At 42.6% G+C, this 27,993-nt stretch overlaps 1 protein-coding gene across 2 annotated transcripts in view; it reads right to left on the bottom strand.

Moving 5' to 3' along the window:
- The window catches only part of LCORL (ligand dependent nuclear receptor corepressor like), a 96,086-nt gene extending 68,825 nt beyond the window's left edge, over positions 1–27,261 (bottom strand). Inside the window, exon 1 of one of the 2 annotated variants that reach the window (XM_063135333.1) lies at positions 27,126–27,261. In XM_063135333.1, coding sequence (XP_062991403.1) covers positions 27,126–27,246 — 121 coding nt within the window. In that variant the 5' untranslated portion in view covers positions 27,247–27,261. The remainder of the gene's footprint in view (positions 1–27,125) is intronic. The other variant, XM_063135332.1, reaches the window with a different exon arrangement.
- Between the last annotated feature and the right edge of the window lie 732 nt (positions 27,262–27,993).

Genomic DNA, 27,993 nt, shown 5'->3' with positions numbered 1-27,993 from the left:
TGAATGAATAAATAAACTTATAGAGACATGCTCTAAGATTTAAGTACTTTAAAGCTGCAATCCTAACAATTTCCTGCGAGTAAGTCCCACTGAACTCAGTGGAGCTTACTTCTGAGTGAACATGTACAAGATTGCACTGTTAGTCAGATTAACCATTTGGAGCAGTGCTTAATATCTGAAGTATAAACATTATTCTCCATGGGGTAGAAATAGTGGGGGTATCGAAGAATACCAGTCATATCTACTCCCTATTAGTATAAAACCACACCCTCATAGGCACACACCCACTTGGGTTCTGTTTCTTGGGCATGCTAGATTGTGACAAAATGTTAGGAATTAGTATTTTATATAAATACAACTGAGCCAGAGCCTCCAATTACGCCCATAATGATCCATTTGCGGTTCAGGTTCTTTAAGTCAACTAAGTTATATATTGTTTGTTCAGATATCTGTCTCTTGCATGGTTTGTAAACAAATCAGAAAGACAAATCATGTGGCTTCAGATTTTTATATATGCAATGCCCAGGATGGCAGCAATCCAGAATGCAATGGCAATCACACTAGAAAATATAGAAGTAAAAAAATGCCCTTGAATAGTCAAAATACCATTGCCACTTTCTTTTCATAGCATTTCTAATAATATTCAAGCAGGATGCAAGAAAATGCCTGGCTAGAGTGTTGTGCTGCAGGCAATTTCCAGGGACACCTCACCTCTTGAGAAGCCACCAACCCTCTGGAGCAGCTGCATGATCCTCTGTTTAGCAATGCCTGGCTCTGAGGAAGGACCCTCTCAGAGCCAGGGATCTGAGACTGAGCAACTCTGGAGAATCACACTGGTTGCTTTCAATGGCCAACATGGCTCTTCAGAGAGCACACCCCCTGGCTCGCTGTGAGGGAATATTCAGAACAAGCCAGAGGGCAGCAAGCTTTGAGGGCCTTAAAGCCCCACTAGGAATATTAAGCACGAATCTAAGTCTTCCTTGTTGGAATAAATTAGTTTTAAAGTGCTCAACCTTGTCTAGATTATGCCCCAAAACTGGGGTCCCCAATGCAGCGTCCACACACCTGAACGGGCTTCTATGAAAGGGTTCCCAACATGGCCCCCACAAAACCTATAATTTTGTTGCTGGCTTTTTTATGTGTGTGTATGGATTTCTATTTATCCATTGCAATGAATACATATGAAATGCACAAAACATTCTAACAGGCTTCAACAAAAGTGAACCAAATATCCAAATAAGTATCCATTTCAAGGTAACATCTATATGCTTCCTGCTCAAATATTGAAAGCGTTATAAGGTCATCAGTCCATTGCATTATAATAAGGTCCTGAATGTTATCCTTCCAAAAGTGTGTGGAGAATCCATTTACACTGACCATTTGTTAATTTCTATGAAGGTAAATAGAAGGACCGAGGGGACAGGAGCAGGCAGAAGTAACATCGGGGCCTGCTCCTGCTGGACTCTTTCCCCCCCCACAGGGCGAACTGCCATCTTGGCCCTGTGGGGAAGAAGAAGGACCGAGGGGACAGGAGCAGGCAGAAGTAACATCGGGGCCTGCTCCTGCTGGACTCTTCCCCCCCCCCCCACAGGGCAAACTGCCATCTTGGCCCTGTGGGGAAGAAGAAGGACCGAGGGGACAGGAGCAGGCAGAAGTAACATCGGGGCCTGCTCCTGCTGGACTCTCCCCCCCCCCACAGGGCAAACTGCCATCTTGGCCCTGTGGGGAAGAAGAAGGACCGAGGGGACAGGAGCAGGCAGAAGTAACATCGGGGCCTGCTCCTGCTGGACTCTTCCCCCCCCCCCCCAGGGAAAACTGCCATCTTGGCCCTGTGAGGAAGAAGGAGGACTGAGGGGACAGGAGCAGGCAGAAGTAACATCGGGGCCTGCTCCTGCTGGACTCTTCCCCCCCCCACAGGGAAAACTGCCATCTTGGCCCTGTGAGGAAGAAGGAGGACTGAGGGGACAGGAGCAGGCAGAAGTAACATCGGGGCCTGCTCCTGCTGGACACTCTCTCTCTTTCTCTCTCCTCCCTCCCTCCCTCCTTGACTCCTTTTCCTTGTGTGTCATGTCTTTATTAGATTGTAAGCCTGAGGGCAGGGACTGTCTTTTTTGCTAAGTGTAAGCCGCTCCGAGAGCCTTTTTTGGCTAAAGAGCGGGGTATAAGTATGATAAATAAATAAATAAATAAATAATTTTAAAGAGTGTGCACATCATAAAGATGAACTTTGTACTGAAACAATTTATAATATGGAATAATGTGCATCTCTTCCTAAATTACCTACCGACTTCTTTGAAGTTAACTAATGGTCAGCACAGAACCCTTATGACAACCAAAAGATGTATACTATCACATTGGAGGAACAAATTCAAACCTCCCATAATGTAATGGCTCGAGGACCTAATAACACAATCAACTTCTGAATGAGTGTTATATAGATGCAAGTGGATAAACATATGGATATCTGGTCTGCTTTTCTTGAAACCTTTAACTCTCTCCCTTTTCTTTTCTTGAATGGTACATATGATGGAAAATGATAATTTTATATAAACAATGTATGGGTCGGTCTCCCTCCCACCCCCATTTTCACAATGTATTTTTGTTCTGTTTGTTGATATTCACAATAAAAAAAAACTTCATTTAATTAGTTTGGTCTAGTGTAAGTTTTTAAGTACAATTCTGAAACCTTTCAGAGTGCTTCTGGGCATAAACATTGATTCCGGCCTAGTCACACTGTTTTTCTAAAAAGCTTTCGAAACAGTTAAACGGTAGTGTATTTTGCATAGTGTACACATGTATTCCCCACCCTACCCCAATCATTGCAGTCTAGACTGGCTCTTGAGGTGTTTTTGGAGGCAGGCAAAACCTATTTTGTTCCAGCCGGCCTTTGGCAAATAATCTGGACCTCTCCCTATACCTTGGACTTTTAAATTGTTATATATTTTTAAAAGTTTTAAATGTTTTAATATTGGAATGTAACTTTTGTATATTTCTATTTATAGGCTTTAGCTGTATACGTTTTCATTTTGTAAGGCCACCTGGAGGCCCAGCATTGGGCAATTTTATACAAATAATAATAACAACAATAACAGTAATGTTTCACATTTCACTTCTGTATCTGATGTTCTTTTGCATTTACTTTTCTTTATAAACCATTCGTATCTTTTAAAAAAAACCTGTTGTTCTTCAAGTGGTCACCTGTGTATTCACACAACACCCCCCCCCCCATCACTATCGGTATCATGATCGAGGATATTGATACTGATGGTGTGGTTATCCTGGGATTCAAATCCAATGGCGGTCTCAAAGAGGTTTTGGGCAGGAACTGACTGGGCATGCTCAGTGTCATGGTGGAGGAGGGTTCCCACCAAAATGTTCCTCAGCTATAGAAGTTTTCTGAAGCAGGGGAGCCAGTGGTAGGGCCGAACCAAATAAAGAATGCACAGGTCTCTTAGCAGCCTTATCATTATTCTTCTTGGGCAAACTATCCCCAAATGATTTGGGGCTTTTTTGCTTTCTTTGAGCTCTTCTTAGCTGCTAAAAGCATTAAAGATTGCTCCAGAGGTGGCGGCTCCTGCACATGCTGTGTAGAGGGACCTGCATTCTCTGATTCCTCCATTTGTGTGGAAGCCAAAGGAGGCTGGGATTCAACTGCTTGTATGGCACGTTGCCACAAAATTGCCTTAAGGCGGTCTGCTCAATTTCATCTGGCTTGCTTCGAAAATGACATACAAAATCGGCAAGTCTCTACAACATGAGACTCTCCCAGGCTTAAAAGGCATGAAGTGGGGCCATCAGATGGTGGTAGCTCGCTGAGACACTGGACGCATTTAGAAAATGGGGCCTTCAGGGCCATGTGCCTCAGAACAGGCCAAGGCCTTGGGAAAAAAAGATAAACAAGAAAGTAGAACACAGAAAGATTAGTCCTCAGCAAAACGGTCTAAAAAAGAAAGACAGACCAATGAAGTTCTTTGTGAGGCAACACTTATGGCAGTCAAAAGAGAACTGAGGTTTTGGGCGGGAACCAACTGGGCATGTTCAGTGTAGCGGTGGAGCAGGGTTCCCACCAAAACGTTCCTAAAATATAGAAGTTGTTCGAAGCAAGGCTCCATGCAGGTGCAGCGCCCATATGTGTGATGCACAGAGACCAATGCAAAGAACTCTAGTTAGCACTGGACCAGTATCTCATACAGCATTCTGTTCTCACAGGAGCCAATCAGCTGTTGACCAGGAACCCACAAGTACAACAGCACCCTCCCACCCATGTTCCCCAGCAACTGGTGTACATAGGCTTACTGCCTGTGCTACTGAAAGTACCACATAGCTATCAGGACAAGGAGCCATTGACAGCCTTCTCCTCCAGGAATTTATCTAACACTCTTTTAAAGCCATCCAAATTGGTGCCAAATTGGTACGTTGTAGAGAATTCCATAGTTTAACTATGCACTGTGTGAAAAAGTATTTCCTTTTATCAGTCTTGAATCTCCCACCAATCAGCTTCATGGAATGACCCCAGGTTCTAGTATTATGGGAGGGGGAGAAAAATGTCTCCCTATCCCCATTTTCCACACCATGCATAATTTTGTACCCCTCTATCAGGTCTGACCTTAGCCTTCTTTTTTCCAAGCTGAACGATCCGAGCTGTTGTAACTCTCCCCCAACTGCACTTTTCTGCAGTTTTTCTAGTTCTACAATGTCTTTTTTTAGGTGCGGTGACCAAAACTGTACACCGTATTCTAAGTGTGGCCACACCATAGATTTGTATAAAGGCAGGATAATACTAGCAGTTTTATTCTCAATTCCTTTTCAAATTATGCCTAACATGGAGTTTATCTTTTTTAGAGCAGCTGCACACTGGGTTGACATTTTCATCGAACTCTCCACCACAACCCCAAGATCTCTTTCTTGGTCCATCACTGCTAGCTCAGATCCCATCAGGTTATACTTGAAGTTGGGAAATTTTGATACAACATGCATCTCTTTTCACTTGCTTACATTGAACCACATCTACCATTTGGATGCTCATTCTCAGTTTGAAGAGATCCTTTAGGAGCTCCTCACAATCCCTTTTTGTTTTAACCACTCTTTCATGTCATCAGCAAACATGGCCACTTAACTGACTCCCAACTCCAGATCATTTATGAACAAGTTGAAAAGCATTGGTCCTAATACAAATCTCTGCAGTACCCCACAATTTATTTCCCTCCATTGGGAGAATTTACTGTTTATTCCTACTCTCTGCTGTCTGTTCTTTAACCAGTTACTGTTCCATAAAAGGACCACTCCCCTTATTCCATGACTGCTAAGTGTGCTCAGGAGGCTTTGGTGAGGGACTCTATCAAATGCCTTTTGGAAGTCTAAGTAAACAATGTCCAACGGATCATGTTTATTGACACTCTCAATATGATGCCACATACTTAGTTTTTAAATTGATACCACTTAAAATGTATACTTTTATTTATTCTTATCAAAATACAACTTGGCAAATATATTGAGAACTAAAATATAAGTAACTAACACATGGACCCAGCTTTGCATGGTCTGGAACATCCCTTAGTTTGATAAGTGAAGTCTTCAGCTAAACTTTTGCAGCTGCCAGAGTTGAACACATCATGCCTGCCAAGTCCCCCAGGCACAGTCCCTAACATGGTGAACTCCCACAGCCCCTTGAAGGAGGGGTCTGTCCACTTCATTCCACCGTACACCTCTGCAGGCTTCAAGCATTTAGACACATTTAAATTAATTATAATTAATACATTTTAAAAAACAAATAACTCTGTGTACACCCATAAGGTTCCCTTGGTCTCCATGCCAAGTTTCAGGTGTATAGGTTTCATTGTTTAGGAGCTTCAGACGCTTGGGATTCATTGTCTAGGAGGACAAACAAACACTCCCATTGAAGCAGTACATTATTAAAAAAATTTTTTGCTGTCACCTTGTTTCAAGATTGCCATCAAATTTTTCACCATGTCCATACCCCAAATTTTTCACCATACCCCAGATACAGGTAGAACAAAACTAAAAGTTTCATAACAATCAATCAAATGGCATAGAGGTAGTGACTGAATGTTTCAATTGGCCACCATTTTGTTTCAAGATGGCAGATGAAATGTTCACCATGCCTAAAATCATCCCAGATAGAGGTAGAACCAATCCTAAAAGTTTCATAACAATTAGATTTTTGTTTTTTGAGTAAGTACAAACACTTGCTAATATATATTTGTAGATAATTCAGGCTTGCAGTCTGTTCTTGGCTAGAATGGGTTTCAACATCCTCTGTGTCACCCTTCCCCAACATGATGCCCTACAATATTTAGGACTACAACTGTAACTGCAGAGGCCACCAGAGAGGGAGGAAGCAGCAGCCAGGCACCTCTCCACCGGGCCTGGGTCCAGCTCCAGCTGAGAGCCCCCTCCCTCCTGCTGTCACCTGTAACTGCAGAGGCCACCAGAGAGGGAGGAAGCAGCAGCCAGGCACCTCTCCACTGTGCCTGGGTCCAGCTCCAGCTGAGAGCCCCCTCCCTCCTGCTACCAACTGTCTCTGGAGAGGCCACCAGTGAGGGAGGAAGCAGCAGCCAGGCACCTCTCCACCGTGCCTGGGTCCAGCTCCAGCTGAGAGCCCCCTCCCTCCTGCTGTCACCTGTAACTGCTGAACTTTCCAACTAAGATTGTAGTGCCTGAGTTTGCTTTCCTTTTCCCCCTCCTCCTCCTCCCTCCCAATCCCCTTTCCTTTTGTGTCATGTCTTTTAGATTGTAAGCCTGTGGGCAGGGACTGTCAAGAAATACTTTTGTAAGCCGCCATGAGAGCCTTTTTTGGCTGAATGGCGGCATAAAAATCCTTAAATAAATAAATAAAATAAATAAATAAAATAAACTCCCAGGACTCCTGACAATTGGCCATGCTGGCTTGTGCTGATGGGAGTTGAAGTCCAAAATATATGGTGGGTACCAAGTTGTGGAAGGTTCTGAGAGAGCATATAAGCAACAAAACTGGCCGTGTCCACATGAACTACAGAGACAGCAGTCCTTTAAAGAAACCAAGCACCTGCAGCAGTCATATCATATCTGCAGCTTGGAAGTTCTTCTGGGTCCCTAGAGTCATCATTGTCACTTGAGGCTCAAGTGGCCTCAGTGGCTTGGAGTGCCTTCTACCAGCTTCAGCTAGCAACCCAGCTATACAGTTATATGAAGATGGGTAACCTGGTTGCAGTAGTCTATGCTCTAGTTCAATTAGCACAACATGCTCTATATGGGGCTGCCTTTGAAGATGGTTCAGAAGCTGCAAAATGCAGTGGCCAGATCCATAGCAGGGAAAAGCTGTGAACATAAAACACTGCTTCCATCCCCCTTGCACTGGCTGCCTGTACATTTCTGAGCTCAATTCAATGTGCTGGTTGTGACCTATAAAGCTCTATAAGGCATGGGACTGAAATACCTGAAAGAGCACCTCTTCCATATGAAACTACCTGTATACTAGCATCATCTAAGGCCCTCCTCCAAGGGAAGTTTGGAGGCTAGGAATGAGGGAGAGGCCCTTCTTGGTGGTAGCCGCAATTGTGGAATGTTCTCCTCACTGAGGTCCTCCTGGAGCATTTGGCAGCATAAGATTTATTAATGCGTGCTGGGATTTTTATTGTTGATTGAGTAAAATGTTTTTCATGTTGGTATGTGAATGGTTTTACATTATATTGTATTTTTATGGTTTAACCTTTGTAAACTGCCAGAGAGCTTTAAATTGTGGCTAGTTTGAAATGGAATCAATGAAATCATGGCTCCATGTTCAGCCCAGCCATAACATTAAAATGTCAATAGCTCTTTAACACTGGGGGACGACGACGACACACACAAAAAACTTGAACCATGATGATTCAGCTCTGTGATAAACAGAGCTAGGATACAGAGACCATACACATAGCTGTAGCAGAAGTTTTATTTTTAGAAATGCATTTCCCCTTAAAACTAGTAACATAATGAATAAAACAATACAAATAACATTGGCAATTGGAACTGATACAATACTTAAATCTAAAATCAAAAGTTGTAAATTGCTCCCCCCAACCCACCCAACCTCCCATGAGAATATCCCTAGAAAGCACAATATATATATGCGCACACAGGTCTTTAGCCATGTTAAAAAAATAATATGGTGACAGTTTTAAATGGCTTCAATTTTTTCTCGATTCAAAATTAATAGAAGTTGAGTTGAGTTAATATAGAATATGCTATTGAGTTAAGTCGTGTCTTAAAATATTTAACGCTATTCCAATAAAAATATTTTCAAAATCTCTTGGAATTTAAACTGCACCAGGCACATCGATTTTTTCCAAATCAAGTATTTCAACTACTTTTGGCTACTTGAAGGACATTTAAAGATCTATTCAGTATGTAAAACATGACATAGGTGCTTTTTTATTTCAATTATTATTAAATGTATACCAAACATACCGAGTTAGATCTCCATTGATTTATAGCAATGGCAATTTTTATTTAAATTTATAAGATATTCCAAGACGAAAGTTACATGACAACAATAGGTTCGCCTTCGTGGTCTCTGTGCACCACACACATGGGTCCTGTGCAGAGACTCATTCGGAAAACTTCCATAGCTGAGAAATGTTTTGGCAGGAACCATCCTCCACTGTCGTATTTGCGCTTACTCCATTGGGCTTCCACCTCAGTTCTCTTTCAATCACTGTTTGTAGTGCTCTCATCAGGAGCATCGCTTGATTTTTTTCCCCTATTAGGTGAGTTTTTTCTGCATTTCTTCTTTGTTCTTCAATTCTCCTTCTCATCTCCGTTTTCTTGCTAAAAAAAATAAGACTTATTTTTTCTTCATTTCCTCGCAGTCACTGACCATTGGGGTAATTTAGCTCTTTCTGTTATGGCACTAAGAGCACTGTTCAAGAAGTGGTCTCACTACGGGAGCAAAGTGCCTAATTCTGACCGACACTCACTTTTGTTTGCTCTGCCTCAGCAAATCGTATGTAGGCTTGCTCCCATTGCATGAGCCTTTCTAAACAAGGCACAGTGCAACTATTCAGATCGCCTCAAGGCAATATGATGGAAGAGAGCTTTGGAAGCAGTAGACAAAGTCTCCTCAGCCCATGGAAAAGGATCCTCCAATTTCAGCAGTATCTCCTGCAGGGCCATTGGCATCTATCTCATTGACTCTAACTATGGTTCAAATGGACCTACAACCTGGACCATTCCTTAACTATATCTACAGCTAAGAAGATATCTAAAAAAACAAAAGAGCATAAGACCTCAAATGCCCATGTAAAGAGACATCGAGAAAATCTAAGGTACCACCGCCGACCACTCTGGGGCCATCAGTATTGACAGTACAAGCCTTGTCACCAGTTCAAGACACTTTGCCTCCAGCACCAATGACAACTACGTCGGTATCAGAAGGAGAGATCAGGGATTCATCCTTCCCAAGACAACATCCATCTCCTGAGCATTGGAGAGTAGTATCAACGGAAGTTTCTCCTCGAACTTATAGTTCCATGCGCTATGCCTCAGCCTCAGAAATATTCTTCTTTTAAACCCCAACATTGGTTTTGTCATCAGTCATCATACCAGAATCATCATCAGCAGGATCGTGCTTCTCGCTTTCATCATCTGCAACACCAGCAGCAAAAGAAACATTCTTCATTCATCTTGCTTTCATTCATTTCATACCAAATAGGATACGATCTCTAAAAGGTGACTTCTTCTCCAGTCTCCACGGTTTGGTAACATACTGACACCATTCCACTTGACCTGGTCCATGATTACTACAGAACTTGGGTTTTAGGCTAGAACTTCTAGCCATTGTTCAGGATGGATATAAAATAGAATTCGAAGTCCTCCCTCCCATCAGTACAGTATGTGTGACTCTTCCAAATTCTTCAGGAAGCGATCGCTACCCTACCACAGAAGGGAGCTATCCAGAAAGTTATTCTGTATTGAGAGTACCGTTTCTTCTCTCACTATTTTATGGTACTGAAGTGAGACTTCATCCTATTCTGGATCTCAGGAATGTCAATGAATTCATCTGGACCAGAAAATTCCATACGATCACTCTGGCTATAATTCTACCTTTGCTGGAAAGAGGTCAGTAGTTCATATCAATAGACCTCAAGGATGCATATTTCCACATAGCCATCCATGTAGATTATCAAAGGTAATCTGAGGTATTTAGCATGTCCACTCAGATCTTTAGTGCCTCAATGGAGCCTGTCTGTTCTGCTCTCTCACATATGAGCCATTAGCATCCGTGAATCTAAGACTCTTAACACTTAAAGCTGTGCTTCTTGTTGCAATTACTACCGCTCATCGTTCTTCGGAGTTGTGTGCCCTTTGGATTGATCCACCATACCTATTTTCCATAATGATAAAGTTGTTTTGCGACCAGATGTTTCATTCCTCCCTGAGGTGATCTTAATCAAGAGATTGTGTTGCCTACTTTCTTTCAATCTCCTTCTTCTCCGATAGAGACTGTGATGCATACACTGGATGTTAGAAGAGCCCTGGCATTTTATAAGGTCAGAATAGAGAAATTTAGGAAGTCCCCTAAACTGTTTGTCTGTCATGAGGGCCAGAATAAGGGTCTTGCAGTTTTCCTCTCAAAGGCTCTCTACTTGGTTAGTTCAAGCTATTAAGCTAGCCTATGAGTTGGCTGGGATGGAACTTTCGAGACAGATACAAGCACATTCGACCCGAGGTATGGCCACATCCTAGAGGGGTTCACTTGGTGCCTATACTGTGCTCTTTTTGGTGCACGTTGAAAACTTTTTTATTCTCCCAGGCATCTTTAGCATTCCAGTTTTTAACTCATGCTGTTTTAAATCTGCTATTGCATTTAAAATTTCTGCACTGCTGCTAGGTTTACTCTGGTTGCACTTTTATACTGTAGTTTTAACCTATTATGTTTTATATTGAATCTTATGATTTGAATTTCTGTGAACTGCCCAGAGAGCTTCAGCTATTAGGCAGTATATTTATTTATTTATTTATTTCATTTTTATACAGCCCAATAGGTGAAGCTCTCTGGGTGGTTCACAAAAATTAAAACCATAATAAAACAACGAACAGGTTAAAAGCACAAATACAAAATGTATAGAAATTCAATAAATAAATAAACAAACAAACTAATGATGGGTCAAAACACAAAGCCTCCAAAGCTCATCTTAAGGTTCAGTTAAGTTCATATGGCATGTATCTGGTCCTTCAGATAACCAGACTCTATTTTGTTTAGGGCTTTAAATGATCAATACAAGCTTCTTAAATTGAGCCTGGAAAACAGATTGTGCGAATGACAGAGGATCAGTGTAATATGAGCTGACTGACTGCCTTGCTACTTTGGGACCAATTGTACTTTCCAAAATGTTTTCAAAGGCAGCTCTATGTAATGAGCATTGTTATCTTGATATAACCAGGGTATGAATAACTGAAGCAAGGTCTAAGTTTTCCAGATTTAATTGTACTTGACATACCAGTTGAAACTGTTAAAGGTACTCCTAGCCATCAACACTAACTGCACATCAAGTTAATGTGCTTGGTTCTTTAGGCGAATTCAATCCCATTCAGGACAGGTAAAACATCTCCATCCAGATCAGAAAAATTACCACCAGTATCTCCATCTTATCTTGATAACATTTCAGCTTGTTCACCCTCATCCATATTAGAACTGTTCATAGACATCACTTCAGAGTTTCAACAACCTCCTTAGTGTTAGTCATTTGCAATGACAGGTACAGCTCAGTATCATCAACATAATGATGACATTCAGCTCAAACTGTGGCCTTCCCGATATTTACTGGACTCCAATACCCATCAGCCCCAGCCAGTCAGTGATAATGACAGTTATAGTCCAACCTCTTCTGAGAGCCCACAGCTTCCCCACCCATGCCATATACAAGTTTATTGGGTAGAATAGTCCCCAATACTACTTTCTGGAACACTATTCTAGAAAGGTCCAAAGCCACTAAAACAGTTCCCCCAAACACTACTAAAGCAAGTTGACCCAGGAGGATACCATGATTCAAGATACTGAAAGCCGCTGGAAGACTCAAGAGAATCAACAAGGTCACTTTCCACCCATCTATCTCCTAGTACAAGTCAACCAGGAGTGACCAAGGTTATTTCTGTCACAAAATCTGACCAGAAACTAGATCAATATGGATCTAATCATATTGGAATGTACCCTCCCCCCCGGGACCATTCCCAAATTGGAACTTGGCCCTCAAGCTGAAAAAGGTTCCCGCATCCTGACCTTAAGGTAATGGACAAACTGATGCTTGGGGAGCAGGGAAGAATATTAATTAAATGGCATTGATACTACTACTGCCTCCCTCAAAGAAGCTGTACGAAAAGTATTAAGGGGCATTACATACCAAATTAAATAAGAGCTGCATCACAGTAACGGATTTTTTTAAAAAATTGTGGAGTCATTCTGCTGAAATGTATCTGCAGGCAGAATTATTTTTTTTAAAAATATTGCAATGGCCTTGGCCACACCCCTCCAAAATATTTTCAAGATCATATATCACATAAACACATGCTCATTCTTTTTGCTATATAATGAGATGTACTCTATCTGTAAAAGCCAGTAAGGTCCATTTTGAACCTTAAGGTCACGTTCATGGAAGTCAATTGCCGTGTGCCAAAATGAACAGAAATTGAGTAGTATAGGGATGGGTTTAGCAACTCCTAGTGATGATGTCTTGTTATTCCAAGCAATTATATGTGACTTCCCCAACCTTGTTTCTTCCAGATATTCTGGACTTCAACTTCCATCAACCTTAGCCAACATGGACAATGGTTAGGAAGACTGGGAGTTATAGTCCAAAACTGTAGGGCACCAGGCTGGGGAAAGCTGCATTATATATTCTATAGCAAAAAAAAAAAAAAAAATGAGCACACATTTTATGTGATCTTTAACAATTTTTTGAGGGGTATGGGCCTATCTCCAGTGATAGGTTTCTTTTTGTTTTGTTTGTAAATACATTTCAACATGTATGACTTTGCAAATATTCAACAAAATCCACGATTATGATGCAACACTCATGTGCAAGTGGGTTTTTTATTTTGTGTAGAATACCTTAAAGCAAAGCCTACTTGTGTGGTTGCTTATGCTATTTCATGTAATGTTAGATGAGTTTATATAAATGAAATAGTGAGTACAATTAACTGAACTAAAATTGGATACAAAATTAATGATACAATAAATGAATAAATACTAGTAGTAGTCAGGGAGTTCTGTCTACACTGCACTCCATTCTTCTCTCTCTTAGCACTGGAAACACCTATTTAAAAGCAACAGTTTTGACAGTTTACAGAAGTATTCTGAAAATATATTTGGTGAATCCATAAACGTCTAAGGAGACCAAATTAAATGCTAGCTCAATTCTGATATCATGGTCAAATGTTCCCCCTCTTTGACTTCTTCCTGTGTCTCCTGTAACCATGGTTTAAAATGTGGCCAACAGTGCAAATTATGGTCAACAGTAACTTTATACTGTTGGATGCTGTAGCAAGCTATGGTTATCATAAATAAGAGGTATAGGAGGAAAATAGAGCCCCTGAAGGGAGTTTGCATCACATTCAATACATAAATGAAGGATGACCAAGGTTTGGCTGTTAATGTCTAAATTGAGCCACAATCAACTCACTTTGGAGATTACATAAATCCAGGACAAGAGGTTAACTTTCTTAAGTGTTAATTTTTTGAGGACATAGTATTAGACGCAAAGTTTTCCAGAAACACCTTCATAATTGGAAATCATGTAATATCAATTCCCAAAAATTCACATGCCTGGCCCCTTCCTGGCATGACATAAAATATTGCTCCTGTGTTAGACCAACTTGTGAGAAGGGAGGAGGAGTTTCTCAAAATGCTGAGCTTTGGAGAAAGCAGAAACAACAAGCTCAGCATAATGAAAAACTTCTTCCCGCCTAAGGATTGGGGTGGGGGGAGGTCTATTTGCACCAAACTTTAGAGCAGGTTGCCTGCTCTAATGCTCGGGAAATATGAAAAGTCTCTGGTATGTGCAGAGGACTTGGTGGAGAAGAGAGATCAGAGATGGCCATAAATTAAGGTTTAATATGTCAAAGGTTCACAAACTGTGGGGTACACACCTCTTGCAGGGCACGGGACACCTGAAAAAGGAGGAGGGAATAGCAACATATAAGAACATCCACATATTTACTTACAGAAGAGATTACAGCGTGAGCTAGGGAAGAGGGGCTAAAGACGTTTATACAGGCAGACCAAATTCTGCAACAGTAACACTGTAGTAAGCCAAGCCAAACTTTGTGAACAGAAACCTACCAGGGTAAACAGACATTCAGCAAAAATCTACTACCCTTCCGATTAGTTAAGAGGTTGGAAAGGGGAACTAGAATAATGTAGATTTATGAAGTTAGCAGGTAAGCAGGCAAAGTTCAAGAGCAAAAATCAGAAGACAAAAGCCAGGATGGAGTGTGTGTGTGCAGAAAACGGAAGACACCAGTTTCCAAAAAACAAAAAAGCTGAGCTAGAAGACAGATAACTAGAAGTTGCACTGCCAAATGACTAGGATGAGCTAAAATAATGTTTTATTACTAGGAGTTGGCTTAAGTAGAGAAACAGTCTAGACAGGATTTAGATCGATGTGTTTTTTCCATATTACTTTCATAGCCTAATTGCTCTTATGGTTAACTGCTAAAACTGTGTTAAATCTGTTTCTCCCACGTCATCCCTAAATTCTCATTATAATAACCATCTAGTTGTTGTTTACCAAAAATTATAATAAAAGCTACATTTGTTGGTTGGTTTGATACCTCAATTTTCACTCCATGCCTAATTGCCTTCCCACTCCACCCCATACTGCCTAGTGGCTGGGTTAGCAAGGAAGTCCATAGGAAACACCAAAATCATAGGGTTATTTTAGTGGAGGCTGCCAGGAAAAATAAAGATGTCCACTTAGCAGCAGCAGTAATAACCATAGGAGAAGAGGGGCAAAGAAGGGCCTGGGCTAGTTGGTTTGCTCCCCTCCTATCTCATGGGACAAACTACCGCCCACATTGTGACTGAAAGCCTTTCACACAATTTTGTTCTGTCATCTCCAGTCTACCATTCTATCCAACTGATTGTCCAGTTTTATATAGTATTTTATTGTTAGATATTTCAACATTCACTTGCTCCTGCTACTAAATAGCAATACTTGCAATTGATGCATCTCTGACAGGCCTGTTCAGAACTGGTATCCATGTAGCTGAGATGCAGGATGCAGTCACTAAAAAGAGCAACAGCAGAGAGCTTATCGCAGCAGTAGAAATAGAAGGGCTTATCAATAGAAAGTAATTCCAATAGAACAAAAGCCTTCTATTGGTTTACATTAGTACGTGGCCCAAAGACATTTGAGTCGAACCTATAAGCGAGGGCCATGCAAGACGGTGCCTGTGGCAACAATGTGCACCTGGACAGCTTATCACCTGCCCTATTGCCTTATTACTCTGTCCATCTTTAAAAAAAAGAAGACACATTTCATACCTGCAGCTAAGATTGCTTTGAAATAGGTCTTTGTTGGTACTGAAAACTGTGGGTTAAAAGCAGTTGTTTAGTGTGTTGGAGCTCGAGACCCCATTATCTGCCTTCTACTCAATTCTTTTGAGCAGGTCACTAATCTTTTGCCATGCCTCTCATGGCAGCCATTTTGTGGTGATGCCCCAGATAGTTTCTTAAATTTCCAAATGCACCCACAGACCAAAAAGGTTGGATCCCTGCTATTAGCCTATCCATCATAGGAGAATCTACTACTTAGCTATATCATGAGTTAATGAAAACAGAGCACAAGCTCCAATTATTACACAAGGTGTATAATACTTGGAATTCAATACAACTTTCTCAACAAAACTATTACCTCAGATACAAGGCTGAAGATTATATTAGAAGCTTATTCACTGACCCCACCTAAGCCCACTAAGATGAGGTCAAGAAGCTGAGTAGGTAGGCAATAAGATTATTATTATTATTTATTTATATAGCACCATCAATGTACATGGTGCTGTACAGAGTAAAACAGTAAATAGCAAGGCCCTGCCGCATAGGCTTACAATCTAATAAAATCATAGTAAAACAATAAGGAGGGGAAGAGAATGCAAACAGGCACAGGGTAGGGTAAGCAGGCACAGGGTAGGGTAAAACTAACAGTATAAAGTCCGCACAACATCAAGTTTTAAAAGCTTTAGGAAAAAGAAAAGTTTTTAGTTGAGCTTTAAAAGCTGCAATTGAACTTGTAGTTCTCAAATGTTCTGGAAGAGCGTTCCAGGCGTAAGGGGCAGCAGAAGAAAATGGACGGAGCCAAGCAAGGGAAGTAGAGGCCCTTGGGCAGGCGAGAAACATGGCATCAGAGGAGCGAAGAGCACGAGCGGGGCAATAGTGTGAGATGAGAGAGGAGAGATAGGAAGGAGCTAGACCGTGAAAAGCTTTGAAGGTTAACAGGAGAAGTTTATATTGGATTCTGAAGTGAATTGGAAGCCAATGAAGAGATTTCAGAAGCGGAGTAACATGGTCAGAGCGGCGAGCCAAGAAGATGATCTTTGCGGCAGAGTGGTGAACAGAAACCAACAGACTGATGTGAGAAGAAGGAAGGCCAGAGAGAAGAAGGTTGCAGTAGTCCAACCGTGAAATAACCAGCGCATGAACAAGCGTCTTGGCAGAAGAGACAGACAAAAATGATCGAATCCTGGCAATATTATACAGGAAAAAACGACAAGATTTAGCTACTGCCTCAATATGAGGAATAAAGGAGAGCGAGGAGTCAAATATAAAGCCAAGGCTACGAGCTTCCTTGACCGGAGTAAGCGTAACATCATTGACAGTAAGAGAGAATGAGAGATGAGGAGAAGGTTTAGGAGGAAAAACAAGCAATTCAGTCTTTGCCATATTAAGTTTCAAACGACGATGAAGCAGCCAAGCTGAGATATCTGAAAGACATGCCGAGATACGATCGTGAACATCAGGAGAAAGTTCCAGAGATGACAGATATAGTTGTGTATCATCGGCATACAGATGATATTGGAGGCCATGAGATTGAATAAGCTTGCCCAAGGGCAACATGTATAAGGAAAACAACAACGGGCCAAGCACCGAGCCTTGCGGAACCCCTACTGAAAGGGGAAAGGAGGAAGACGAGCTGCCATTAGCCAACACGCTGAAAGATAAGAACTCTTCAGCATAGGTACTTCTACCAAGTAGTAGTTCTTCTGACAGATGACACTGGCAAAGACTTGTACCTGTAGCAATTCATTTAGTGGTGGGGTATGAATCAGGTATTCATCATTTTAAGAAATTGTGGTCTTTAATGCCAAGTGCTGCTGGTATGTTCCAGTACATGCAGATTCATGTGATATTATTGCGTAAACATTACAATTGAAAGGACATGCAACAACTCCCATCCAAGGAAAGTAGAGGGGTGGCTGCATGTGGATACCATTCTAGTTTAAACTGTGTCTGTTCACATGTTGAAGAATGATACCTACCCTGTTTGTCCTCTAATCTGTCACCATACCATCAAACTAACAGGACTGAGTGCTATGCTCGCATATTGCCTGGGAAACCTGAGCAGCACATAGGCACCACCTTTATATCTCTAAAGGTGTTTTACCCCATCTTCACCTATATGGCTCCCAGAGTGGCTTACAGATCAACAAAAACAAAATGAGAGTCCCTTCCCAGAAAAAAAGGGGTCAGGCAACAGGAGGAAAAAAGCAGGCAACCAGTTCTTATAATGACCAGCTTGCACGGAAACAGTTCAAGTAGCCCAGTAGGTGACAGATGAGAGAAAAGAAGAGCCAAAGGCAACTGGTCTCTCAGGTTCCCTTCTCTCTTGTTGCAGACTGATGGAATGGTTGCTGGCTAGTGCTGAGGACTCCAGGATGAAGCCTTCAGGCTTTGACTTTTGGCAGGGTATGGAGGATACACATTCTGACATAAATATCCTCTAAGCTACAGGATCTTTATAGTGAAAAGGGGGACTTCCACTTATTCTCCCTTTAGATCCTTTCAGCAGTGAATTAGACTTGGAGGACAAGTGCCCTGCAAAGCTAGAAGTTTGAATGGTCTGACAGGAAACAAGCGGGATATCCCCCAGAAGTTCCTTACCCACATTGAAAACTTGGAGAATGCAAGGAGGTTGAGTGGACAGCCTCCTTCAGTCACAAAAATATTTGTGCTTGGGGTGCGGGAGAAGAAGAGAGAATTGAGTTTTCTCGGAGGCAGAAATTATTCTCGTGATTTTGAAGGTAGCAGCCAACCAATTTGGAGACCGTGAAGCCCTCTCACTTGCTTGAGCATAGGATGAAACAAAGGACCCGCTCTACAAAGACACTGGAAATATTTTCAAGAAATCCAAACTGGCATCCTTCAATAGGCATGTGTTTTCCTTCCTCAGGCCCAAATACAACAGAGGTGTTAAGAAAAAGAGTTGGGATGAGGTGGGTGGAACATAGGAGGCATAAGCAAGAAGGAAATAGAAGCTAAGGAGGACAGCAGGAGGCGGCCTCTCTTTGCTCTCTTCTGCTTGCAGTTTTTTGGGGAAACCCACTTATTCGAGTACTATGTTGAAAAGATCACTGAATCTCTGGAAAATTAAAGTTAAGGTATCATCCATCAAGTTAGGCACGAAATAATAGACAAGAGGTGTTACTGCCAGGAAATCTCTGAAAGGCAGCCAAGAGAATAATATTAAAGGAATAGATTGCACTAGTCTCAGCCAAGGGGACAGCAAATGTCCAGCCTTGCAGCAAATAAAATGGCTATGTATAAAAAGCAAAGTAAACTGAGGTATCTGGTTTCAAATGGGAAGTATTCTGATCTTTCATCATAACGATGGAATGCTTCACTGCAAGATTGCTATGATATGATAGTGCTAATACTAATATATATTGCAAGTTTTTAATTAGAATCATCATCTGAAAGAGCAAGAGTCTTTGGGCATACTTACACTAGCCCTATATCCCCAGATCAGGCAGGGACAAACCCTCCATTTCCCTGGGACAACCCTTAGGTGTAGAAAGGGCCTTTGATACTAAACTTCCACTGTTCAAGAAGTTTCACACACAGATCCATTTCTGTGCTGTGTATTAATATACAAATATTAAGCAACAGCAAAGACTTTCTCTCTCTAAAAGAAGGGACTTAAAGTATTACGCTCACTTACATGAAGTTTGTATCTTCCAAGACATACACCTTGACAAAACAAACATTGTTTAATCACATACAGTTCCCCTGATGAAAGGCCATTTGTGGCCTGCAATGCATATGGCTTTCGGAATTGAATATTTTGCTTATTTTGAACATTGAATAAGTCTGTTTCTCTGTCCACTTACAAACTGTTTTTGAGGAGTCAAAGATCCTATTAGACTAATACAGGGGTTACCAATGCAGCGCCTGCAGGGATTTGCAGGCGCCTCTAATGGCGCCTGCAAAGCTCACCATTCCCTGCCCCCTTCAAAAATGTATTGTTACCAATAAACATGAAAAACTTTAGGACACCAGGTTCTCCTTCTTATTCCTGAACTTGCCACTGATCTACAGTTCAGAAAGAGAGAACGTGTTGCTTCCATACCCCACTCAATCTTTTTTTCCCCTTTGCACGCATGCTCTCCCCCTCCCAGCCTTGGTATTTCTTTCTCCACAACCCCTTTTCTCGCTCTCTCACTCCCTCGCCTTTGCCTTGCTATTTCCCCCTCCCTATAACCTTGCTGTTTCTCTCCACAAGCCCCTAGCCTTGTTCTCTCTACTCACACCTCTTTCTCACTCTCTTCCCCCCATCTAGCCTCTAGCCCCACTTTCTCTACTCCTTTGCCTATTTTCCCCAGCCTCTAGCCCTGCTCTTTCTCTCCCCCACACCTCTTCAACTTGCCTTCTTCCCCGCTCCTAGCCTCTAGGCTTGATATTTCTCTATTTCCCCCTCCCTTCCAGCCTCTAGCCTTGCTCTTTCTTTTCCTCACCCCTTTATCTCACTATTTCTTCTCTTCTTATCATAGTTATTTTTCTCTGCCTTCCCAGCTTCTTCTTTTGTTCTTCACACACACACACACACACACACACACACCACCTTCCCAGGTGGAGCTCCAACAGCAGAGGAGATAGGAATGCCAGGAAGAGAATGGAGTGGCTGAGCCTGGGGCCAAAGGTAGGGGAAAAATTCCTTTCCTTTGGGGCTGGGAAAGGGTGTGTGGGTAGGCTGGATTAGCAGAGCAATGTAAGCATGTACAGGGTTGCAAAATTAAATGGCTATTTTGTTGTGCTTCTGTGGGGTCAAATATGGGGATCGGCATTATCATCATCATCATCATCATCATCAATATACTGCTCAATTGTCTAACACAGATTCCAGAGTGGTGAACATAGGTATAAACAGTAAAAGATTAAAAAACCAAATTTAAATTGTTCAATTTAAAAACAAAGGAACCAGAAAAATAGTGGCTAGTCAGCTAAAGAAGGCTTCTCAAAATAGTTGTTTTCAGGAGGCGCTGGAAGCAGCCTAGGGTTGGTGTCTGCCTGACCTCCAGTGGCAGGGAGTTCCACAGAGAAGGGGCCGCTACACTAAAGGCAGGCCATAGGTCCATGTGGAACCACCAGAAGTATGCCTTCCGACCACTTCAGTAATCAGGCAGGCTGGTAAGGGAGAAGGCACTCTCTCAGGTATCCTGGTCCCAAGTTGTTTTGGTACTAGTACCAAAACCCTAAACCTGACCCGTTAGCCAATAGGTAGCCAGTGAAATTCCCTAAGCAAAGGAGTTAAAGGCAGCTCCAGACAACAGCCGATCTGCTGCGTTCTGAGCTAGCTCCAGCTTCCAAAGCAGACTTAAGGGCAGTCCCACATATTATGCATTGCAGTAATCCAGTCCTGAGGTTACTAATGCCAGAACCACTATGGCCAAGCTATCCCTGTCCAGAAGAGGCTGTAGTTGGCAAGCCGGCCAAAGCTGTTAAAAGGCACTCTGAGCTGCCACGGCCACTTGAGACTCCAGTGACAGAGATGGATCCAAGAGTACCTCCAAACTACGAACCTGATCTTTCAGAAGAAGTGCAACCCCATCCAGAACAGGCAATGAGCCTATTTACCAGACTCGGGAACCACTTACCCACAGGACTTCCGTCTTGCCAGGATTCAGCTTCAGTTTATTGGCCCCCATCCAGCCCGTTACTGATTTTAGGCATTAATCTAGAACTTGCACAGGCTCTCCTGATTCACAGGGAGGTAGAGCTGTATGTCATTGGTGTACTGATAGCACTTTGCTCCAAATCCCCTTATGACTATATAAAGGCTTCCTATAGATGTTAAACAAATTGGGGAAAGATGGTGCCCTGTGGTAACAAGATGGTGCCTTGTGGTACCCTATGGCTTAATTGCCAAGGGGCTGAGAAACGATCACCCAATGTTAATCTCTGAAATCGACCATACAGGTAGAGGACCAGAACCACCAGAACACAGTGCCTCCAACACCCATCCAATGGAGTCAATCGAGGAGGATACCATAGTCAATGGCTTTGAAGTTTAGACTCTTCCTCTACTTGTATTTGGTTTCTTAAGTGATTTGTTTTTTGACTAGCCAGGCCCCCACAGCTACCATTATGGGACTAGCCACATACTCCATGGGAGCCATTTGTGATGGTGCCCACAACAGTTTCTCAAATTTCCAAATGTGCCCATTGGTCCAAAAAGGTTGGAGACTCCTGGAATAATAGCTTGACACCAAGCTTCAAAAGAAAGACCTGTGCTTTGCTCTTTCCCAGATAACTCCTAAATACTGAAAACATTCTGCAACATGAAGCTCACTTTTCCATATCCAAGCTCAGGAAAGGCAAAAAACAATGAAAATCCCAAATCTGTGTAGGTGTTCACATCTCTTAATGTTTAAACTTCCTCCAGTACTTTCCTCAAAAAAGAGGAAACACTATCTCCATACTGTGGTGTTCATAACATATCACCAGGCTAAAGAGGTGGCGGGCAAGAACCTTCTACATGCTAGGACTACAGCATTGCAAAAGCATTTGGGATACAGAGAGGAAGTGGGCAAAGGAGTACAGATTTAAATAACACAGAAATTAGTTATAAATAACCTACACCTTGCATGATTATCTGGCAGACAAATCATGGGTAAACTCTGAGAAAGGAAACAATAAATATTCTGGATTGCCATTACATATGGATCAGGTCATGTGTGTTAAAACAAGTGCCAGAGAGATTCAAGATTCCAAATGTAGCAAGCTATCATCACTACCCATAATCTTTCTTTACTTTTCTCCAAATTAAGTGCAACAATAGAATTTATCACTCAAAACAATCACTTGCTACCTATTCAGTAGGAAAAAGGAAAGGAACCTCTCGTGCAAGCACAGAGTCATTACTGACTCTTGGAGGGACGCCAGCTTTCGCTGACGTTTTCTTGGCAGGCCTTATAGCGGGGTGGTTTGCCGTTGCCTTCCCCGGCCGTTATTACCTTTCCCCCAGCTAACTGGGTACTCATTTCGGTAAAGCAGCAGTTTCTGCAGCCGAAACTCTCCCCACGGCCTGAGTTCGATCCCAGCGGAAGCTGGTTTCAGGCAGCCGGCTCGGGTCGACTCAGCCTATTCAGTAAGCTACCTCCATTAAATATCAGGCAGTTTTTAAGAGCTGCAATACATTATTTCACTGTTTACTATCCTCACATCTGTTCAAGGTATGCAAAGTTGCAACTCCAAATCACAAGGCATGTATTGCCATAGTAATTAGCTTCCTACAATCAAGGACAACAGACAAAAGCAAGCAAATTGTTAAGGCTGTTTTGGGGGATAAGAACAGTAAAATTAAACTGTGGTTCTCAATTTCCACATTTGTTTCCAAATGGTTCCCACATTCATCAGCTATTCAATCAGAATTTCAGACAATGTAAGAGCTCTCTCAATAAGACACCACGTAAGTTAAGGAGGGAAACTAGGCACCAACTGTGGCCCTCTCTGTTTTGGGGTTGCCTAGGGGAGAGGAAATAGGCAGAAATACAACAAAAATGAAGAGTAAAGAAGAAAGTGAGGTGGGTGGGAACAGAGAATTCTATAGGGTACACAAGATCTGTGGGTAATTTAGCAATGGAGATACAGACACCTGCTTAGTACGGGCAGCTGAGAGATAGGGTAAAAAAATCTGTTATGATAAGGAGAGAGAAAAGAGGAGGACAACTTACAGAGATGCATAGGAAAAGAGGAGCACCAATTCACACTTAATGACAATTCCCAGGTTAAACAACCCGGGAATTGTTGAGGTTGAGCAGCAGCAAGTGCACTGCCTCCCACGCACTCCTCACTTCAGTTTTCAATCAATTGCCCATGGTTTGCTATTGAATAAACTTTGGTTTGTTTAACCCCTAAAAAAACCCACAGTTCTGGGTTCACACATAAGGATAACTATCAAGGAATGGGGTGTTCCTGAGTTGTTGACTAAAAGCAGAAGTGACAAGTGTGCAAGAGGCAGTACATTAGCTTGCTGCCCCTGGGTAGCAAGCTAATACCCAGATTAAACAACCCAGGAAATGTCATGACATGCGAACCAAGTTACTAAGAAATAGGGCTGCAGAAAAACCTGTGGGTGGGAAAAAAGAGAAGATAGCAAGTAGGGATGCAGACAGAAGGAAGTGTGTGCTACAGTATGCAGAACAAGCACTGTAGATTGAAAAAGAGAATAAACCAAGAGGGGGTTCAGAAAGACTTCAAGTAATGCAGAGAGAAGAGACAGCAGGATATGAGGTGCACAGATAAAAGTTGAACAGAGAATGGATTAAAGAGGAAACCAAGAAACCTAAAAAAGAAAAGCAAACACATTTCTGTGGTTAGCATAGTGATGTGTCCCCTCTAAGTAAAAACAGACAACTGCCCCTCAGAGAGATTAGAGTGCACCCTTGCAATAAGCACTGCTAGAATTTCATAATGCATTAGACTCCACCACATGAACCAGGTAGAGTTGCTTGTGTAAGTGTCCAATGTGATATACTAATTGAACACTTTTTTCGCAGAATGTTCACTTGCAGCCTCTAGCAATTTCAGCGATTTAGATGCAGATTTAGGCAAGTACAACTACAGAAATACATTTCCCTCCTCTGCATGGCAGCCCCGCTAGACCCCTTAAAATGCTACACGGGGGTCAGGGACCATTCTGAATGGGGTTAGCAGTGGTGTGAGGGGAGAGAGGAATTCCCAAAAGTCAGGCAGAGGCACCTTCCATGAAAGGGAACAGAACAGCTTTCTGCCACAGGCCATGAATGATCTTTGCTCAGCATATTGGAAGGTCCCTGTTCACTTATTAGTAAAGAGCAATGCTGGGGTTAAACCTAACCAATGTTCCATATACACCCTAGAATATACCTCACGTCTTCTGTAAACATGTATGGGTTCCCTGGAAGACAAACAGAGGTGGAATTAGTGTTTTCAAACATCTTACCTTCAGGAAACTATCTTTGACTGTTCATATTTTTGATGTGCTGTGAACATTTCATGAATCAAGGTGTATGTTTGATTCAACAACTGCTCTATAAGCAACAAGTACTACATTTCAACTCTAGCAATGGTATTTTATTTCTGGGGATAAAAGGAAACATCACACCAGAGCTATAAAAGTTGTGTTCCTAATACACTCAGTATTTGCACATTGGGCAGAATGGAAATCCAACTCAAAATCTGTATTTCTCTACTCTGTTGTGCAAGGAATACAAGTCTTTCCCCCTCCCTACCTAGTGCACACTGAAGAATGACTGCCCCCATTTTCAGGAGACAGAAGACCTTTAGGTCTGCAAGTGATAAATGTAATGTGGGGCACCCGGGGGTGGGGTGGGGGCTGACACTTAAAAAGTTCCATATATGACACCCAACATTGTAAAACAGTGAGAATTACTATACTGAAGTCAGTTTGACTTAAACCCCAAAGAATAAGAATCCTTAATTCTCCACCCTCACTCTTTGTCTAATGCTATTTGAATATAATTCATCCTTATCTTTCCAAATCACATTAGCTTTATTCTTAGCCACAAAACAAAAAGAAGCTAGAGTACTACTAATTTAAATGGGATTCAGCTGATAACAGTAGGACAATGAGCCCCTTGTAAATTTTGGTTGATCCTAATAAATATATTACCTAAATGTGGATTTAAAATTCATACCATCCTTGATGCCCCACAGACACAGATATACAAGACAAAGAATATTCCATATCAGTATACCTTTGTTACACAAACTGAAAGGTCCCAAGAAAGTGCAACCTTTTGAGACCCCAGATCTCTTTATCAAGCAAGATATTACAAAAAGCAGGAGGGTATTAAAAGCTGATTTGATGCTGAACACAGGATGTCTGCATGGTCTGAGTCTTAAGATGAAATGGGGGAGCGAGGAAAAACAAGTCTCCTAAACTGTTCAATGTGAAAGTAGAGTTTTGATCGACAGTGCGATCGTAAGATAGTTCAAACCCCATCTTAATACAGTTGGGTATGATTACATTCTATATACACTTAAATAAGCAAAATGATTTCCCACAATCCCAAGGAGGAGTCAGAATTAAAGTAAAGGGTCTAGGTCACATGCAGGGGAGCATTTCTGTTGTCCTTCCTTAAGCTCAGAAATCCACGTCTGACTAAAAAAACAACGTTACTAAGCATACTGCCCCAGCCCTGACAGAGAATAGGTATCAACAGATGCAGAGCAAACTTAAAGAATTTGGTACTAAAGGTGGAAAAGCCAAACAGGAGAAAACAATTCTTCTCCCACCCCTCTCTAACATCATGTTCGTTTCTCCCATGCAAACTCACTGAAACAAACAGAAGCTGTATTATAAGAACACTGTGACTAAGAACTGGTACCTGAACTTGCTTCCCCCCTCCTCTTCCCTCCTGTTTCATGTATTTTAGATTATAAGCCTGATATCTTTTTGTCTAATGAGTATGATAAAATACTGAAAATAAATAAATGCACTATTAATTTTTATTGGGCTTGCACAGTAGCACTCCCCTATTTATTACATTTATAAATATGAATTGCACCCCACGGGTAAGCTCTGTCCATCTTAAGCTCTGCTGTCTTAATCTTGCTATTGGAGATGCTAAATACTGTATTTCTTCGATTGTAAAACGCACACTAATTTCAGTACCACCAACAGAAACGAAAAACCCTAAGACATACCCGCGATTCTAAGACGCACCCCATTTTAAGAGATGTTTATATGGGGAAAAAAGTGCATCTTAGAATCGAAGAAATAGGGTAAATAGTAGGAGCACCTCTGGATAAAGACCGATACAGCAAAAATTTCAAGGGACCCCCAAACCTTAACAGACTATACATCTATTACAAGAATCGGGTTTACAAGGATTGCAATAAATTACAAGAATTCAACAAAATCCTTGAGCATATACAGACACACACACTCTCACTCTACATCTGTAACTCAAGGAATAAGCTTGGATCATATGATAGCAAGTACATCTAAAAAGCACCTAGAAGAAGAAGTCAGGAAGGAAACCTGAATTTGTACCCAGCAAAGCTGGGGGGGGGGGGGAGTGTTACAGATTAAGAACTACTGGGTAGGGGAGCAGAAGAGAAAGTAACAAGAGGCCGGTTCCACCTTGCCAAAGGAGCCACCCTGGGCACAGGACAGCCCAGGGGGTGGGTTGGGAGGGGGGGAGGAGGAGAAAAGAGCGAGAACTGCCGTTGTTATGACAACGCCGGGAGGGAGAAAGGGAGGCGCAGGCCAGCGCGAGGGAGGGAGACAGGGAGGGGGGAACTTCAAATCCCAACCGTCAACGCACGAGCGGCTTCCCCTCTTAAAGGGGCGGGCGCACCCGGATGGACCCCAGCGCACACACTATCCAGAAGAACGAGCCCCGGACAAAAGGGACAACCCACCCCACACACACAATTGGGTCCACAAGAAGCAGTAGGCGTGTGTGTGCGTCCATCCCCCCTCAGGTCAGGCACGCTTTGCCCTGAGGGGGAGTCGAGCCTGTACGCGGCTCTTCGTATCACGACGACGACGACCGAGCCGCTTTGCTCCCCTCACGACCCTCCCCATCCCCCCCCACTGCCCTCCCCCCAACACCTCCCCTTCACGCAGCCCCCCTTCTCTCTGCCTTACCCACACAGTGCATGAGCCGGTGCCGCCAGGAGTCGAGTTCGCGGCGGACTCCCCTGCGCTCCGCCGTGCAGCGGGGGCTCCGGCACTGCGAGGCGCCAGGAGCGGGAGCCGCGGCGGCCATTCTGTCTGTTCCCTTTTCCAACTGCCTCTGACCTCACGCCCGCTCATTTACATACGGGAGCGCGCCCGCCAACGGCCCCGCCCATCCCTGAGGAACGCGCCTGCGCGTGCGCGAGCGAGAGCCGCCCCCGCCCCCGAGCGGCCGCCCGCCGTTTTCCGCCGCCTGTAGCCACGGACGGAGAAGACCGGCGCAGCGCCTCCAGTACAGAAGCCAAGTGGGCGAAGGGATTCCTTCCCCCCGCAGAAGACTGGGCCGGTGATAAAAGGCGGGCTCTTTTCCACACTACAAATCCCAGAGGCCCTTGCGCCGCCGCGGCGACCCTGCAATAATGCATGAGGTAAAAACTACAACTTCGAACACCTCACAGAAGCCGCCGAAGAAGAAGACAATGTTCTTTCATTTGCAGTTTTTTTTTATATATATATATATATATATATATATATATATATATATATAAATTAGAAGTCCATACGGAATAGCCACCATATAAATTAGAACAAACGTTCTCATTCACCTCAGCCCCAAATCCCCCCCCCACACCCAAAACTGCTGAGAGATGAAGAAAAAGTGGGGCAAATCAGTATTTTTTTAAAAAAATGGGGAAGGCATGGGAAGAAAGTGTGAAATTTAGAACGATGCAGGTTCACAATGACATATCATGTAATGGTTTCTCGTTAGTTATTTTGCTTTTTAAGTCGAATTTGTTCTAATAACTTTGTAGGCTTATTTATCTTTTTTTTAAAAAAA

This window comes from Elgaria multicarinata, chromosome 10 (genome assembly GCF_023053635.1).
Source record: "Elgaria multicarinata webbii isolate HBS135686 ecotype San Diego chromosome 10, rElgMul1.1.pri, whole genome shotgun sequence".
Lineage (NCBI taxonomy): Eukaryota > Metazoa > Chordata > Lepidosauria > Squamata > Anguidae > Elgaria > Elgaria multicarinata.
This window is presented reverse-complemented; position numbering and strand designations above follow the sequence as displayed.